The sequence below is a fragment of the Notolepis coatsorum genome, assembly GCF_963971535.1.
Source record: "Notolepis coatsorum genome assembly, chromosome: 8".
Classification (NCBI taxonomy): Eukaryota; Metazoa; Chordata; class Actinopteri; order Aulopiformes; family Paralepididae; genus Notolepis; species Notolepis coatsorum.
In genome coordinates, this window is record NC_140172.1 from 64,570,755 (window position 1) to 64,589,274 (window position 18,520).

At 40.7% G+C, this 18,520-nt stretch overlaps 1 protein-coding gene across 2 annotated transcripts in view; it reads right to left on the bottom strand.

Annotated features, from left to right (window-relative positions):
• The window catches only part of thoc2 (THO complex 2), a 172,565-nt gene that overhangs the window by 25,660 nt on the left and 128,385 nt on the right, over positions 1–18,520 (bottom strand). For both annotated transcript variants that reach the window (XM_084320913.1, XM_084320914.1), the window contains exons 24-29: positions 17,632–17,773; positions 12,961–13,118; positions 6,625–6,753; positions 4,754–4,885; positions 2,720–2,904; positions 1,982–2,154 (exon numbers count right to left, since the gene is read on the bottom strand). In XM_084320913.1, coding sequence (XP_084177039.1) covers positions 1,982–2,154; positions 2,720–2,904; positions 4,754–4,885; positions 6,625–6,753; positions 12,961–13,118; positions 17,632–17,773 — 919 coding nt within the window. The remainder of the gene's footprint in view (positions 1–1,981; positions 2,155–2,719; positions 2,905–4,753; positions 4,886–6,624; positions 6,754–12,960; positions 13,119–17,631; positions 17,774–18,520) is intronic.

An 18,520-nucleotide genomic window follows, 5' to 3' on the forward strand; every position in this document is an offset into this window, starting at 1 on the left:
AACATACGCGTACCTCTGACGTCCAATAATTCTCATCTGCATAATAACGCCCGCCCCCTCTATGTTTGTTGCCACCAGGCGCACACTCAACCATTATTTATTGCAGTACGCAAGCAAAAGCGTGGAATTGAAGTTAACAGTGAGTTAGCATTGGGTTAGCATTTAAAAACGTTATGAGCAAAGGGGCAAGATATGTCCTGACTGCCAAGCAGCGAATATGTCATTGCATTCATTTCCTGATGTCGTGATCCGTCATCAATGGGCCAAATTTGTGAGCTATGGCGATCGCGACTTGTGGAGACTATTAGAAGAGGACAAAACAATCACACTTATGGATGATAACGTGCGTTTTCACCAGACTACATTGGACTCAGCACTTCTGGTAAATCATAAAAATACTATAGTCAAACAGGCCGAGGAGGTAACATTATTTGTCGCAGAGTTGAGAGCTCACCAGACTACAGCTGGGCGATCACCTACAATGGCGAACTATTGGATATTATTATGAAGAGGAAGGGGACAAACGGTGATGATCCATCCATAACATAAGGTGATAATGATATCGTGCTCCACAAGCAATGGGCCAAGTTCGTTTTTGGATTTTTGCAAAGACGAAGGACTTTATAATGCTGCCGTGATTTTCCTGGCTGTTGCTAAAGAAGGGAGCTAGCCTGTACCAAGTCTTCGGGACCGAAAGAAAGCATCGAATCAGTAAGTACATACAGTAAGTCGTAATTAGTTAATTAGCAGTAGGAACTCGTTCATTCATCCGTTTGTGTATTACGGTACTCTTCTGTGTGTGTGCATGCATTTCCTATGTGTATTAGGTTCACTTTGACGTTAGTAGAGTAGTATGGGCGGAGCTACAGGTGGGGGTCTGTCACTCAAATCGCATTCCACAAACAGCTTGAAATCTTGAAGTGGAAAAATGCTGCTTGATTTCCCCCAGGTTCTCAGAATACACCTCGATTTACCCCAGGTGGGAAATACAAGCTTGAACATGGACAGAATATTCTGAGCACACTGGTATTCTTGCTTTTTCACCTTCATATGGAAATACACAAACATGTCGGTCAACAGATCAGGCCCTGGAGAAGCTCTGTTGACCGAAACATTGGCGTATTTCCACATAACTGAAGAAGCAAGAATACCAGTGTGCTCGAGTATTCGTTCCATGATGTTCCTACACTATTTTGTAATACAGGACATATCTTGGTGGAACCCAGCCACAAACAGCTTGAAATCTTGAAGTGGAAAAATGCTGCTTTAGAGTACTTGATTAGAAATACAAAACAATGAATATATATTTTTTAAAACCTTACAGATGTGTTCCATAGACTCACAGGAATTGTGTAAAATTGCCCAAATAGTGAAAGAAACAGTAAGATAGTTCCCCTTTAACATTCTGTTGCACTATTACATATTTGTATATATATATACTAGGGCTGACCACGACTAGTCGAATAGTCGATCGAAAGAAGCCGTAGTCAACTGCCAACCTCTTAGTCGAATGCACTTCCTAAATGCTTTCCAAAAGCAGAGGTCTAGAAGCGTGGCTAATGCTAATGGCGCGCGCATACCAGTGAGGCTAACTGCCTAAGAAAACAGGCAGAGGCATTGAAAGAGGATTTCACACACTAAACATACTGTATCCATCAGTGGACCAATTGCATGCTTTCGCAGAGGACAAGAAGCCTTCAGTCGACTTCTTCAGACAGTAAGCATCCCCCTACAGCCCAAATGGAATGATTCCCCCCAAAAAATTCAAAAAATATAATAATATTTTTTTGCATTCTGGCAAATTTCAGCCAAACAAAGTAGACTATACAAATCCTATATATATATAAAAATGTATATATATATAAGGTTATTGAATATGAGAGAAACCCACAGCCAAACTCGTACTATCGTGGACAATTAACCAACCGATCATCTTAGACGAGGGTCTTATTCTACATAGGCAGACTCTTTCCTCCCTCACCTCCATCCTCGGACATCCCCTCCTCGGTCTTGGTGGCGTTGGTGGCAGGTTTGCCCGTGCTGCCAGGGCCGTTCTGCTGGTTGGCTGGGTGGTTGGTCACCGGCTGCTCCTTGTGATGGAACTCGTTCTCGGGGACCATGTGCACCTTCCTGCTTTTCAACTGACCTGAATAGCTGTATAAGACGCATATTTGGTTTACACAACTGGCACAGAGAGAGAAAACACCAAGATAACTTTCAAACCTGCACACGATAAAGAAAGAAAAATCACACAAGTCAGGGATTCTGTTGATTCAGTGTCACTCACACAAGTGTAGATTTGATTTAAGATTAGGATTTTTTCTCTTTCAATTGTCGCTACCGTTTTACAAACGCATATGATGCACTTCAAAACATGACTTGAACTGTTATCTAAATCCTAATTATACATTCCTTTTACAGATATTAACCCCCCCCCCAAAAAAACGACTAAAACAGAAAATCCACTACTTGCCATCATAATGCGTCTGTGTTAAAAAGCACTACCATGTAATATTGTACCTCATAGGGAAAAATAATTATTCATCCGACACACAAAATACATTTCCAGAAGGACTAACTAATCAAACAAACGCAAGTTCCACCCGACACAAACAACAAAACGGGTAAAGCGCATGTTAAACAATATGGTATGCTACGCTGGAGGAGCTGCACTGCAGACTTGCACACAATGCTTGGTGGTGAGCTAGCTGTCGGTTACCCCATGGCCAAGGCATAGAGATCGGGCCTCTTCTCCTTCTCCTCCTGACAGATCTTGGAGACACGGCACTCCAGCGCCTGGCCCAGGTTCAGCACCTTGGGGTAGCACGGCAGGATCTTGGTGAGGACGATCAGGATGTTCCGGATGTGGGTGTACTCGCCCGTCTCCAGGCAATGCACCGAAGCCTGGATGGATGGTTGGTAGGAACGACACATGGGAGGAAATAAATACATAATTTTGAATCATTACATTTGACAATATATATAACGTCACAGTGACCAATCACGGCCACTCTTATTGTCTGGGACCAAATACGGCCACGCCCCACTCCCAGCAAAAAGTGGGAATCTCTAGAATGGGTTTGGGGCGTCGCTGTACGGAAGTAGCTCTCAAGGTGACGATTAGACAACACTTTTTTGTTGTCAGTAGATGGCAGCATTGGTTTACAATTAAAGGCTGAAAATGTTGAGAACTACAACACTGCATTTCCCAAGAGCGTTAGCACAGGTCGCAGGTCACTGGGATGTGTCTATATTCTCCGACGTGATCTGAACAGCGTTAAACGATACTGCGACCTCGGTATAGCGACCGAGAATGGCCAACTAATTATCTTAACAAAAGTGCGCTGGTAGCGTTACATATGTTGTCTAAAGGGGGACATATGGTACAATTTAAGATTCTAATGATAATCGGCATATAAAGGACAACATGGAGCATCGTTAATTTGTAAGAAACCTCAATGAAAACGCCGCAGGGTGCTATTGTTATGAAAATGTGATAGAATCCTATAAAAATGTGGACGCATTTGGCCTACGTTCCGTTATGTGTGTGTGTGTGTGTGTGTGGGGGGGGGGGGTATTGATTCAGTATTAATCTGTCTGTCTGTTAATGTCGCTCCAGTAACGTATAAAGTAAATTCCTTGTATGTGTAAAGTATACTTGGCAATAAAGACCTTTCTGATTCTGATAGTACCGTGATACTTTCTGACACAATACTCTGTCAATAGGTTGACGGATAGTATTGTGATATTTACAGGCCGTTAACTCACTGGAGGCCTGTAAATGCTCTGGGCGCCAAACCCGAGAAATCTCCGGTTTTAATCCATATTTATTTTATTACCGATATCAATTCATTTTTCATCCATCCAGCCTGACGTTATCATTGGGAATGGGTCTGAGCTCGCAAAGGGCAAATACCGCCGCCTATCGTCTCCCGGATGGTATTGCACATCATTGGATTGGATTGGCTGGGACTGTGCATCAAAAAAATAAGTCCGTCCAGGTTTTACTTCTCGGGCATGCAGTATCGTTATAACAGATGGACTGAGGACACTCAGAGCAGTTGGATATACCCGTTTTGGATATATAACGTCGGATCAATAAACGCGATCAATATTTGGAATGGCGATCAGGAATTAGATTAATCTTTTTGCATGACATCAGATGTGAGGTAAGGCCTTTATGTTACGAATCTGGGGTAATCAGATGTTCCTATCACCGCCATCGGAGCATGTGTGTATGTGAGGTTCGCGCCGACCAAAGTACGGAGAAGCGATTTTTCAGACCCCGCTTCTCTTAGTGCATGATTGAGGACACATATACTATCGATAATCTAGCGTTTATTTGAAAACTATTCATAAATCAAGCTACAAATGGCACGATTTCTAAGGAAATACATTTAGCTCGATTTGCTGGAGTTTATTGAGATGAGACCGAACGCCCTAGAAATATATTGATATTCATCACGGTATAAAATGGAAATGTATGTATGAAAAAATTATCTGTTTCGTGCATGTTGACTGGAAGCAACTCATTGACAATCACTGTGTTATTTAGATCTATTGCTATTATATTCTCATTGGATAAAGCATTGGCACCGAAGGGCCATCAGCAGAGGGCACTGTTGGCCCTGAATGAGTTAAAAGACCGTATAATGTAATTATGTTATTGTTATTGATAAAAAAGCTTTCATCAGTTTGGCTGATAATGACAAAAATATTCTCTGGAGGTTGTGTAAAACAATGCAAGGCTCACTTTGGTCAACATGTAGTGCCATTTATGCACCACATGCCTAAAGTTCTCATAGTCCAGCTGGTCAACTTTGTTGCCTCCATCGAAGCCTGTGGCTCTAAAGATGGTCAGGAAGCCTGGGTAGTTGCCACACTCCTTCAAACAACAACAACAACAACAAACAACAAATCAGTTAGAAGCAAGAATGTACACAACTTCAGATTGTGGATTGTAGTTGTTATACTGTAGAATTTTCTTTGTATAGGTGTTATTAGGCATGAGCAGTGTTGGTTATCATTGCTTAGAGCAGAGTTAAAGGATAACTCCACTATTTTGGGAAATTAGCTTATTTAACATCTTCCCTGGAGTTAGACAAGAAGATGCATACCTTTTTTGTCTCTGTGCGTGCATTTTAGCTTTGGGAATAGATGCTCCGTTAGCATAGCTTAGCTTCATCACTGGAAGTGAGGCAGGACAGTAGCCTTACAGTGCCTTACAGTGTATTGCAAGGTCTGACATTGACCAAACTTGATATGCATGACCTTGGTGGGCTCTAGGTCAACTCCTGAAAAGGGGGTCAATGTCAGACTTTGCAATCAAAAGTTAGGGGGCTAATAACCCTTGCCATAATTTCAGTGCGCCCCTAACTTTTGATTGCAAGGTCTGACATTGACCCCCTTTTCAGGAGTTGACCTAGAGCCCACCAAGGTCATGCATATCAAGTTTGGTCAATGTCAGACCTTGCAATACACTGTAAGGCACTGTAAGGCTACTGTCCTGCCTCACTTCCAGTGATGAAGCTAAGCTATGCTAACGGAGCATCTATTCCCAAAGCTAAAATGCACGCACAGAGACAAAAAAGGTATGCATCTTCTTGTCTAACTCCAGGGAAGATGTTAAATAAGCTAATTTCCCAAAATAGTGGAGTTATCCTTTAAGTAACACCTTGTTCGGTTTGTAGACTGTACATGTTTGCATTTATAACTTTGAAAACATGGAAATAGCTTTTATTTTATTTCCAGCTACAAGGTTGATGTCTGAAAGTAAAGCCAAAAAGGTTTGAAAGTTGATTATGAAGCTCTTAACAGCCCTGGATTTCTACAACTTCAACTGTTTCAAACGTGTGCACACCTTGATTTCCCCCAGGTTCTCAGAATACACCTCGATTTCCCCCAGGTGGGAAATACAAGCTTGAACATGGACCGAATATTCTGAGCACACCGGTATTCTTGCTTTTTCACCTTCATATGGAATACACCAACATGTCGGTCAACAGATCAGGCCCTGGAGAAGCTCTGTTGACCGAAACATTGGCGTATTTCCACATACGGTAATTCCTCTAATAGTAACCCCGGCTTGTATTTGTTTCAACTGTAGCGGGTACCAGGCTTGTATTAGGAGGAGGCCTGTATAAGAGGGAGGCCTATATTTCAAATTTTCAAACGGATCATAATGAATAAATCAACATTTTGTGTCAGTTTGAACCCAGTAAAATGTACTGGGTTCATTTATTGAAACCAAGTACTGTATGAAATAGTAAACAGTGCAATTACAGGTGGTCACTGGTCATTTCAACGTTTTCAAAGTGAAATCAAGTAACTAGCTCAGTATGCAGCTCAGTATATTAGTAACCCGGCTTGTATTAGGAGGCCGGCTTATAATTGCTTAGCTCCAGAGAGCGCACCCGGCCATTAATAGAGACCCGGCTTGTATTTGAGACCCGGTTACTATTAGAGGAATTACGGTAACTGAAGAAGCAAGAATACCAGTGTGCTCGAGTATTCGTTCAATGATGTTCCTACACTATTTTGTAATACAATTCCATGACATATGGAACTGAAAACGACAACTGAAAGTGCAGGTGTGTGGTGTAGAGCTGAAAGCGGCAGGACAACCTTTTCATAGATGGCCCGGTCGCTGTGCCAGCGGGTCACAGTCTCCAGCATGCAGCACAGGAAGCGCCCGTAGCGCCGAGACTCATTCTCTGTGAAGCTGGCCACCGTGTAGATTATGGCAGAGAACACCTGCAGAGAAAATAGAATAGAAATACTTTAATCATCCCAAGGGAAATTTGGCACTACAAATCGCTCACAGTAAACATTTAGGTAGACAAACAAATCACGAATAAGAATAACAAAAGATTGCCTAAGAATAAAGAATAAAATAAGCCTAAGAATAATAAGATAAAATAAAGATGACCTCCTGTCAACTCAAAGTTGAGTGAAAAGGTGCTATAGATCAGGGGTTCCCAAAGTGGGGGTCGCCAGATGATAAAAACAAAATTTAAAAAGGTATTTTTATTTTTATTTTTTTAATGCAGTCAGGCCACTGAACTTAGAAGCAGGCCAGGCCAATAGTTAGATAACCTAGGTGGGGAACAACCAGGAGATCACTGCAACCCACACAAGTTGGAGAACTGTCTCTCTCCCTCTCTCCCTCTCTCCCCCACACACACACACACACACACACACACACACACACACACACACACACACACAGAGCCGCATGTGATTGGTGGGGGCGGGACCCTTAAAAAAAACAAAAAAAAATCCATCAAAATCAGTGTTGTTGCTAATCATACATAGCCTGTTTTTTAACAATAATTTGTGATGCCATCACAAACACTGGCATTTAAAGGGTACAAATAAAAAAAATGCCTACACCAGAATGCAGGAAATGAAGTCTTTGTAACAAAATGTCCTGGTGGGGACCCCCAGACCCACGCTTAAAAAGTGGCCTGACGGGGCGCCCCAGTGGCGAACCACATAGCGTGCTGAGTCGCGGCACGGCCGACCCGGGTTCGATTCCCGAACCAGTCATTATTTGTCGAATGTCTTCCCCCCACTCTGTCTCCCGTTTCACCTCTCTCTCTCTCTCTCTCTCTCTCTACTGGACTGCCCAGTAGAATAAAGCGATAAACGCTAAAAAATAAATCTTAAAAAAAATAATAATAAAAAAAGTGGCCCGACTGTGGCTATATTTCGCACTATATTTCCTGGCCTGAATGATTTCCCCAGTCCGGCCCTGGTTAAAAGCCTCCAATGCTTGTTATTAGTGTGTGTGCGTTTGAACGTTTGCATGTTTCAACGATACATTTCCATTCATTCATAAAAATATAATTATATATATATATACTTTTTTTTACCTCCTATAATAGTGGGGGTCGCGGCTCTGACAGTTATTTCGGGGGTCACGGCCTGAAAAGTTTGGAAACCCCTGCTATAGATAACATTCAGCCACTAGATGTCGCACTAGATGTTGGCAACTTGATATCTGTGCAACTTAATACAAATAAATTAATTTAATACATTTTTATATAGGGCTTTTCTATGCCCCCTTAAATAGATTTTCGGGGGCTTTTGTTTTGCATTTTGGGGGCACTGAAACGTTATGATGAAAAATCGTATTCCTATTTCATATTAGCAAACAATCCTTTTTTGTCATCGGTTTGGTTTAGCTGTAATTGCGTATTGCCTCTGGACAACATGCACCAGAGAGAGATTATTATTATTATTATTATTATATATAAATATTATTTCTTTTAACACCTTTATTTACCAATAAATATTCAGGGGGAAGAGTGAGTGCTACTGGTACAATTATGAACACACTTATTTTTACAGCATATGGAACGCACTCATTTCTGGTGAAAGAACTTTACGATTGATATGAGACACTTTTATTCATAATGATGGATATAACTATATAAATATATAAAAATAAATTTTTTGCCCATATGATTTGATCAGTTTGGATGAACTCATGCAGCCCCAGTCCTCAGTTCCTCTGCTGTGCTTAAGACAAGGCAGAGAGGAGAGACAGAAACAGATGTGCAAGCGATAGGCACATGAATATTAATGAATCAATATATATTTTAAAGAGTCTCATCCCAAAATGAATCTACATCCTCCCCGAAGACCCCTGGGATGACGGGAGGTCCTTACATTCGAGGCCTGGGAGAGACTCCTCTGCGTTTGATTAATAAACTGCATCTTTCACTTACTGTATCAGTTCAATAAATTGTAGTATTCTACTAGTTAATAGTTTGATCATTTAATGTTATTGGCTCCAGATATTTTGTGACATGAAAAAAAGAAAATCGAATGAAACTGTCAAAGGGCTTTATTTTTTACTGATTAGCTCAGTAGTACCGTACTCATTTATATATATTTCATACCCAGTTTAATCACATGGGCCCAGGAGTTCAAAAGTGATCTGATCATATTTTGATTATCAGATTGGATTAAATCCTGCAAATGGGAAATTGAAACAACTTTAAAAAGGTTGTAATCAGATCAGGTAATCGAATTCTAGTTTTAATCAGGATCAAATCTTCAAAATGCGTAGTTAGGATTTGGATAAAAAAAGAAAATCAGGATTACCTCGATTCCAGTAGAAAGGCGGATTTAAAGTAGATTACCGGTACCATTTCAATATAAAAAGGTTTGTAGATTTAAATAATACATTGTTTGTAGGCTCAGTGGTTGCAACATTTCTATTGACTTTTTTCTGTAACATTTACAGTAGTAATAATAATTATTAGAGTACTTCCCAAAAATAAGATTTCTTTAACTCTTTAAATCATTATTGTTTCAAGTGCAAAAATCAAGTGCTGTTATATACTTGGCAAAATACGATTCATTATATTTCTTCTTAACACTTTGAATGCCCAAAACGTCATATCACGTTTTATCAGCCCAATGCCTGAATGCCCACAACGCTTATTATCGTTTTATTTTTTTATTAGCGATCTGAATTCATATTTCATCAACCGAGTCTCCCGTTGGTATGCAGCCCCTGTAGGAGCTCAGATGTGAAAAAACCGCCCCCTATCATCTCCCAGATGGTAATGCACCTTTTTGGAATGGACTCAATGAAAATGGATGAGAAAAGAAAAATCCGGAATCCACATTTTACTTCTCAGGCATGTAACCCGAGCCGATCGGATTCATTGTGGAGCCTCAGAACAGCGTGGAATACATATGTACAGTATGTAGCGTTGGATCAATAAAAACGATCGATTTTTGGAATGGCGATCAGGAATTGGAATGATCTTTTTGGAGAACATCTGATGATCTGAGGTAAGGAATCTATTTTACAAGTCTTGGGATAATCAGAGTTGTATTCGCTGAGATCTCAGCGTTCGCCCTATGTGTGTGTGTGTGTGTGCGTGTGTGGGCGATCGCTTTGAGGAAATCAGAGAATCGATTTTTCAGATCGCCTATATAGCGTGCATACGTACACATATACTATCGATAATCTAGCGTTTATTTGAAAACGATTCATAAATAGGCAGAAAAATTACAACGTTTTTGTGTATTCTAGAATATTCCAGTAAAGGGTGCAGCGTTTCCGTTAGAACATATTCGTGCCGGTCTGGGTGACCTGCAAGATTTCTATCCCCGGACATATTCCTGAAATTCCGGTCAGAGTTTTAAACAGCAGTCTGTTATAATCACATTTTTATGAGCTAACGAATTCCGTTATATTGGACATTTGTATTAATTACATCAAGCGAAGAATGAGAAATTGATTTGCAGAATCAAATTACTATCTCTCGCCTCCCAAGTTAGTGCGATACGCTGATCCAGCATCAAGCTCCCGCCCTGCAGGCTCCCGCTGCAGCAGCTGTCACACGCACCACCAAATGAATCTCGAGTTGACATCGCTTCACCTCGTTGTATCAGACACGTCACGCATATCATAATGTTCAACTTCACACACAGCAAACTGTAGTTGATCATCACATTGCCTCGTTTGCATGCAGAGAGCGAGAGGACGAGCCACATGCTCGTAATGCGTTTGTTGATTTCATTATAGCCTACATTTAGTTATAATCAATTATATGCATTACTATGTGACACGGCAGTCAACCAACAGTTGCATTATGATTAAAAAATGTCAACACTTACTCACCCCGTCTCGTTCTGCCTATCCGTTTTGTACCTGCGACTAGATCCCCATTGCATTGGAACAGGTGGACTTCTGCGAGGCTCGCAACGGTAGCAGCAGACTGGGGATGCTCTTTGTGGTTCAATCAATAAAGTGTACTTTGTGTACGTTCAATCAATGTTATCTCTCGTACATCATAGACGCTAGACTACTAGACTATAATGTCGTACCTCAGCCAGGAGAATTTAACTTTCCACTCGGGCCGCCGCCTGAACGCTCGACATTTGTTTATTTTCCGCGGGAGCATCGGCGGTCTCTGTGACTTCAGAAGACTCATCTTCGTTGTCAATGTCATTATTATTAGACCTGCTTGTGCTTGGTTTCATGAAATATTTGTTAAGTTTAGCTTGTTTGGCCATCTCTCTCTCTCGCTCGTATAGCTGTTTGTCGTTATTATGGTGGCCAGACAGGCTCAAAAAAAGAAAAAAAAAGATTCACATCCGAGCGGCGCCATCCGCGCTTTATTAGAGCGAAGCACAATGAAACAAACGTTCATCGCATAGGCTATTTAATTTTAGCCTATTTTAATACAATTCAAATAATAAAATTGTGCTTAGAGGAATTATTTCCACCGGACATTATGACCGGAGATATTTAAATATTCGGACTTCAACATATTTTGCCAGTCAAATACCGGTAATTACCGGCTAACGGAAACGCTGAAAGGGTGATTATCATGGAATATTTATATTTTCCTTGAAAACGAGGGCTTTTCAAAATGCTATAAAACGAAAATGAACCGATAAAAAAACAATCCGCTTAGACAATGTTGACTGGAAAACGAGTCATTGATAAGCAACGGGCAGATTAGACACATAGCCATAATTTAAAACATAGATTAGGCGTTATTAACGCTAACATTGAAGTGGATGGTGGGCATTCAAGCGGTAAATCAAGATGAAGCTTGGGCTCTGAAAGTGTTAATAAATGGCTGTAAATTGGTATACTGTAACTTTACTTGAGTATCAATTTAGGTTACCGTATATAGTCCTATATTCTTGAAAAGTATGACGGATAATGTGCACTTAAAAGTTCTCTCACCATAACTCAAAATACAAGCCTGTTTTGCTTTAATGTTTAGAAACCTTGTATGGCTTTTAAAACAAATACAAAAATGTTAGCACTTGCAAAGTACTATTCCTTGTATCAAGAGCTGTCAGAGAGAAAAGACTACCGGTAGATGAAAACCTAGTATATGGCTGGACCATGTATTGGCACGATAAAAAAAAAAAAAAAAAAAAAGTAAGACACTGCAATTAGTTGTAGTCACTGAATGAACGTAAGCAGATAGGAAGCTCGACTCGAGGCGATTTAGGAAGTAATTTGAATACTCAAGATTTTCTCCCAAAATGACATCTTAAGACGTCAATAACCAGTTAACCTGCAGAGTTGGTATTCACCAGGTTAACCTGCAGAGTTGGTATTCACCAGGTTAACCTGCAGAGTTGGTATTCACCAGGTTAACCGGTTATTGACGTCTTAAGATGTCATTTTGGGAGAAAACCTTCAGTATACATTCCAGGGAAATGGGAAAAATCCGTTTCCCCACATTTTCTGTAGCGTCTACATCAGAAAGAGCAGGAGGCAGAGCGGAGAGTTCCTGAGCTGCTTGTGTGTATTATTTAGCTCCTACTGATGGGAAAGGTGCTTTCTCAAGAGATGTATTTTTGTCAGGCTTATCCGTTTAGATGCAGATGCCTCCTATTCGGTTTCTAGGTGTACAAACAGGCGTGTATCTTTCAAGCGGGTGCTCAAATGACTCATAGTGGAGTGATACCTCTGTTGCTCTGTGCAAAAGTGCACAGATGAAAATATATTCATGCTGAGGCTTGCATACAAAATATTTAAAATTAAAGTGCAATATTCTTAGAGAAATTTGAAACGTGGGTCACTGGAACATTGAGGCTAGAAAACTACCTGAAAATGGACCTTTTGACAGTTGCTTACAATAGCAGGATCCACAATTTTGTTATCATAGGCTTTGATTTGATTCACTGTGCCAGTGTTTTGATTCATGAGTACCGTAATTCTGTAATATTTTTTTTCTAAACTAAACAGGATCTATGAAGATAAACCAAAAGGCACCCAAATATTTTACACACATTGCTTCAGATATTGAGTAGTAATCTCGTCAAGACTTGGGTTTTTGTTGCCGCGATGCTAAATCATCGTCATTTCGCATTGAAACTTAAATTGTTGATGATTTAAGTGGATTTTGGGTTCTTGGACCGAGAATTTCACTAACGTGGTGTTCTTTAACGCGTGCGAGTGTGAATTACCCTGTCGTAGCACAGGAGAGTGCAGAAGTTGGGCGTCTTCTGTTGGTGCACCAGCTCCACGAAGCGGGCGCAGTAGACGGCGTCAATGGCTGAGAAGATGCAGCGAGGAAAGAGGCAGACCTGCAGGAACTTGGTGATGGTCTCATTCTTGGTGGACTCTGATAAACAACAAAACACGGTTGAGATGGATCAGTAACAGCTGCTGACCGGTTCACAAAATATAAAAACATCTTCTGCACACCTGGGAAGAAGCTAGTCTTAATGACTAGTGTGAAGACTCAATACAGGTTACAAATATCATAAACCAGTAGTCTAAATTCTGAATCTCCTATGTTTATGCTTGAGGAACAAAGCGGGACAACAACAGTATATGAATGTATACAGCAACAAATGTGTGGTCCCTATAGGGAGGTGTAGTCTGACGTCACTGGTTGTTCCACCCGTATAGGGATTTATCATTGGGAAAATGGATCATCGGCTATTGTAACAATTCTGCCGCATGGAAATTGAAAAGCTTTACATGTTTGCACAAAATGAGTTCCCTTCTATCACTAACATTATTGTTTAAGCATTTTTGGTTGAAATCAAATTTGGCGATATTTTTTTATGATTAATTGTGAATGTTTTCATGTTGAGCTATAGATTGTGGATGAATAAGCACAGAAAGGTACACCATGCAATGCAAATGTTAATGCTTTATTTGTTTAAAACGAGACGATAGAAATGGGCAATGGGGAAATACATTGCGTTGGACAGAGGATAGAACACAAAAAACGGCAATGACGTAACCACTACACCTCCCTATTGGTGGTAAGGGGTTGGGGGAGGTTACTGTTGTATATGCAGGGATTAAAGCAAAAGAAAATCTCCTGACTGAACTTTTTTTCAGGCCAAATCATATTCTTATTTTAACCTCCACTGTATTTTCTTTTTAATAGCGTTAGCGTTTTAAGGGAGCCTACTTGTAGAGCCTACTATCCTGACTGTGACTATAGACCCTACTGTTGTGGTTGTTGTGCCAGGCAGGGAGGCTGTGTGGAGAGCATGAATGCAAGTCTTGTGGCTAGCTTCTGATTGATGGCGAGCTAGCACCCCTTTCCTATTACTTTGAACCATGAACTAAAAGGCTTGTTATCATACAAACAAGCAGTGATGGGCAGTAGCTAGCTACAAGTAGCGACGCTACATAGCTAAACTACATTTCTCAGTAGCGTGATGGTAGCGTCGCTACTTTTGAACCAAGTAGCGTTCTCTGTAGTGCAGCTATTTTTAGAACAAAGTAGTGACATAGCGTGAGGAAACGCTACACGCTACTATCCGGAGAAACAGACAAAGAATCGTGAAAAAATTAAACTCACCGGAGAAAACCCACTATGATTGGTTGGTTGGTTTAGATAAGAGTATGACGACTCACGGTTGGGTAAGGTTAGGCCAAAACATTACGGGTAGGCCAATCAGAGGCAGGATAGGGCGGGACTCCAGCTCCGCAAGCAAACCAGGAAGTGCAAATCAAAACAGACCACTGATGAATGAATGCAACCAGTCCGCGCGAAATGGCAGAGGGATTCGATGTTTCCAGGGCTGATGGCATTGATGAAGATGATGTCAATAACAACAATGCCTCTCCATGGCCCTATCTGGAATGAATTAATGGAAAAGATGAAGTTGTGGGATGCATGCAGCAGGCGCGGCGCATCTAAGGTAAGGGACAATAATAATGTTGTTGTTTAAACTGCCGCCGTGCAGCATCAGGCATTGGGCTGTGTGGAAACTTGATCATAAAGTAAAACAAATAAATAAATAAAAGTAGTGCCGATGTAGTTAGCTATTTTTGCCATGTTCTTGTAGTGTAGCTTGCTACATTTCTCTGGGGATAGCTTCCATTGTAGTTTAGCTATATTTAATCAAGAGTAACTTGTAGTGTAGCTTACTACATTTTCCAAGTAGCTTGCCCATCACTGCAAACAAGGCACTAAACATGTTTCACAATTATGCCACAACAACAATGGACAGTCTCCTCCCCACCGTTTGTATATATTTTTTACCGCCCACCCACCCCCTCCTAATGTACAGTCTCCTCCTCATCATATGTATATATTTACTGTTAGGATCTCTGGGTAACAGTACTGTATATTTGCATATCGTATATGTGACAAATGTAACAGTACTATATACCTGTAAGTCATGTATGTCCCTATGTCATAAATGTCATGATGTCATGTATGTTGTGTATATCATAAATGTCACTATGAATTGAAAATGAGGGACCCTGATGATGTAAACAAGACAAACATCTTTCTCTGGTCTGTATCCCCTTAACAATTGTGTGTATTGCTACTGGATTGACCAGATCCAGAGTGAATGAATGAATGAAAACTTTATTTAATACACAAGACCCTCTTCTTGGGACCAAGTAAGGTTTCGTCGATAATCCAATGTACAGTTACCCCCACCTCCAATGTACAGTCCCCCCACGGCCCACCCCACCTACCCAACCTCCTCCAATGTACAGTTTCTTCGTCAAATGTATATACCGTACTCTTTTTTAGACTATTTTTGTATCACAAACAATACTGTATTTGTAAATCTGGTATGTCATAAATGTATAGATGTAGCAGTATTGTCTATCTGTATGTCATGTGTGTCATATATGTTATGATGAATTGAAAATGGGGGACCCTGATGTAAACAAGACGAAAGTATTTCTCTGGTCTGCATCCCCTTAACAATTGTGTGTATTGAGCCGTACTGTATTGTACCCATTCTGCAATCTGTTAAATAAAGTTTTCATTCATTCATTCATTCATTCATTCATTCAGATAAGAGGAGTGGAGAAGAGAGGAGTGGAGAAGAGAGGAGAGGAGAGTGGTAGAGTAGATTCAACTATAGGAGAAGAGATGGGAGAAGATAGGAGAGAAGTTAGGCGAGGAGAGCAGGGAATGGGGGGAGAAGATGAAGAATAGGAGAGTGGATGAAGGGAACAAACATACATCCTGTGTCTTCCTTGTTGTAGTCTCATTTTCACACACACACACACACACACACACACACACACACTTTAATACTTTATTTGGTTCCACAAATTATATTACATAAACAGGGAATCAAATGTTGTATTGTACCCATTCTGCAATCTGTTAATAAAATGTTCAATCAATCAATCAATATTTAACAGATTGCAGAATGGGTACAATACAGTATGGCTCAATACACACAATTGTTAAGGGGATGCAGACCAGAGAAAGACGTTTGTCTTGTTTACATCATCAGGGTCCCCCATTTTCAATTCATATTGACATTTATGACATACATGACATTGACATCATGACATTTATGGCATAGGGACATACAGGAATATAGTAATGTTACATTTGTGACATATAGCCTAGTACTATTCTTACTATATTAAACTTTGGATTCATCTTTTGTGGTGGCTCAACATTATTCACACACAGACCTATGTGTTGGGGATAATGGTTCCGCACGGACCACATTGTTTGTTACATTGCTGTCTGCAAACTCGCTCAGAGTGTCAACATAGTGTTGACATTGAGTTGATGTTAGCTGCTAGCTGGCTACCCGAATCCACAACAGCCAGGCAGCCAACCGTACAAAATACAGTCTCAGCCAATCACATCGATTTGTACAGTTAGTTAGCTCCACTCCATTGCGAATTAAAAGTTAGCCAGCCAGGACAGCCTGTATTAGCAAGCTACAGTTGCTAGGTAGCTAACGTTAGCCACCCGAAGATAGGTAGCTAGCTAACGTTAGCCACAGCTTCAAAAACGAATTTCAATGGACCTATCTCAAACCCTGCCCTCTTTTCTTGATCCTCCAATCACAGCTGTCGCTTACCTCGGACTTCCTCGTACAAACAAAGTTTGTCCGAGGTAAGCGACAGCTGTGATTGGAGGATCAAGAAAAGGGGCAGGGTTTGAGATATGTCTATTATGTTATGAGCTATCAGCTAGATAACGTTAGACAACGCCTCGTGCAGTAAACTAAAGTGAATAGTTTATTGGGCCATTGTTTAATGCTTCAGTGGTGTTAAAAGAGGACCTGCACGCTTGCTATCTTCGGTGCAAATGATACGCGACAAGACGGGTCTGTGAGGAGGAGGGCACTGCGAGCAGCGTGTGTGTGCGTAAAGCTCACGTTTGATTAGTTAGAATGGTCAAAACGCCCCTTTTCATGATATTTGACGGCTCTGATTGGCTAAATGTCGTTTCAATCTGTATGCATCTACAAATCATATTATACCAGGTAGCCAATTCTGTCAGACTCCAAATCAAATTGACGAAAAAAAAAAGAAAAAAAGATTGAAATCCGTCTGGAGACTGAACGCTTTAATGCATGTGTATATGTAGGGTATATGGGTATACTCATTTATATATTTTATATCCAGTTTAATCACTTGTACATTGTATATTACTATTGCACTTTACCGTTACATTTGCACTCTGGTTAGATGCCAAACTTATTTTCGTGGGACTGTACTTGTGCTGTATAATGACGATACATTTGAATCTAATCTTAATCAGGGAAAGCGTTGTGTATGTATATGTGTGGTTTGTATGTTTTTCTATTTTTGTACATAATAGGAAAAACTAGAAATGGAAAGAAATACTGTATCATCATCATGATCTATTCTGGACAATATTGCCCACTTACTGGCAAGCAGCCAGTTGTCCTTCTCCAGTTTAAGGCGGTGGATGACTCTCTGAACGTGCTCAAGCTGCTTCTTCTCCTCCTCCTGCAGCTTGTCCTGCAGCGCCGTGCACCGCTCCTTCTCCTTCTTCTTCTTGTTGATGGGCTGCAGGGGTGGGGCACCAAAATGACAGACATTTGGTAAAACTGCAACCACTGATTGCTTGTTGGATTACTCAGAAGAATGCTTAAAGTCTCCAAGAAATGGCTAGCAGAATGCTATTTGATTCCACATATTTATGAGTTTCCTGTAAAAACAGGAATCTAGGGAGCGACTTGTCATAGATATTGTTTGGCGTTTACAGTAGCCAATAGTGTTGAATGTGCATTACAGTCGTCCCATTAGCTAAGTTTATGCAACATTAGTAACGTTAGCTAGCAAGCTAACATTGAACATGTTTCACATGCATAATGCCAACAGCTACTTGGGAAATAAGTAGGGATGCTCGATATTGGCTTTTTTACCGATACCGATATACCGATATTGTCCAACTCTTAATTTCCGATACCGATATCAACCGATATATGCAGGGTTTCCCCCCCCCAAAATCGGAATAATTTCAGGTAATTAACATTTAGGGATGCCCCCCGGACCCCGGTTTTAAACGGGAACCGGTACTATATTAGAAAATACCGGAGTATTTATAAGCTCCGACGTCCTCGGTACTGCTATCGATACTCTAGAGAAATTATTATTATTATTATTATTATTTAAAAGTTGCGAACGATCTCTCCTCTCTCTGTCTCTGCACGAGAAGCAGCGAGTCATTATTACACACACTCCTCGCGAGTCGCGCTACACATACATACGGGTACTCCTTAATGAAAGCGCTGTCAATAGTATGCAGCTGCA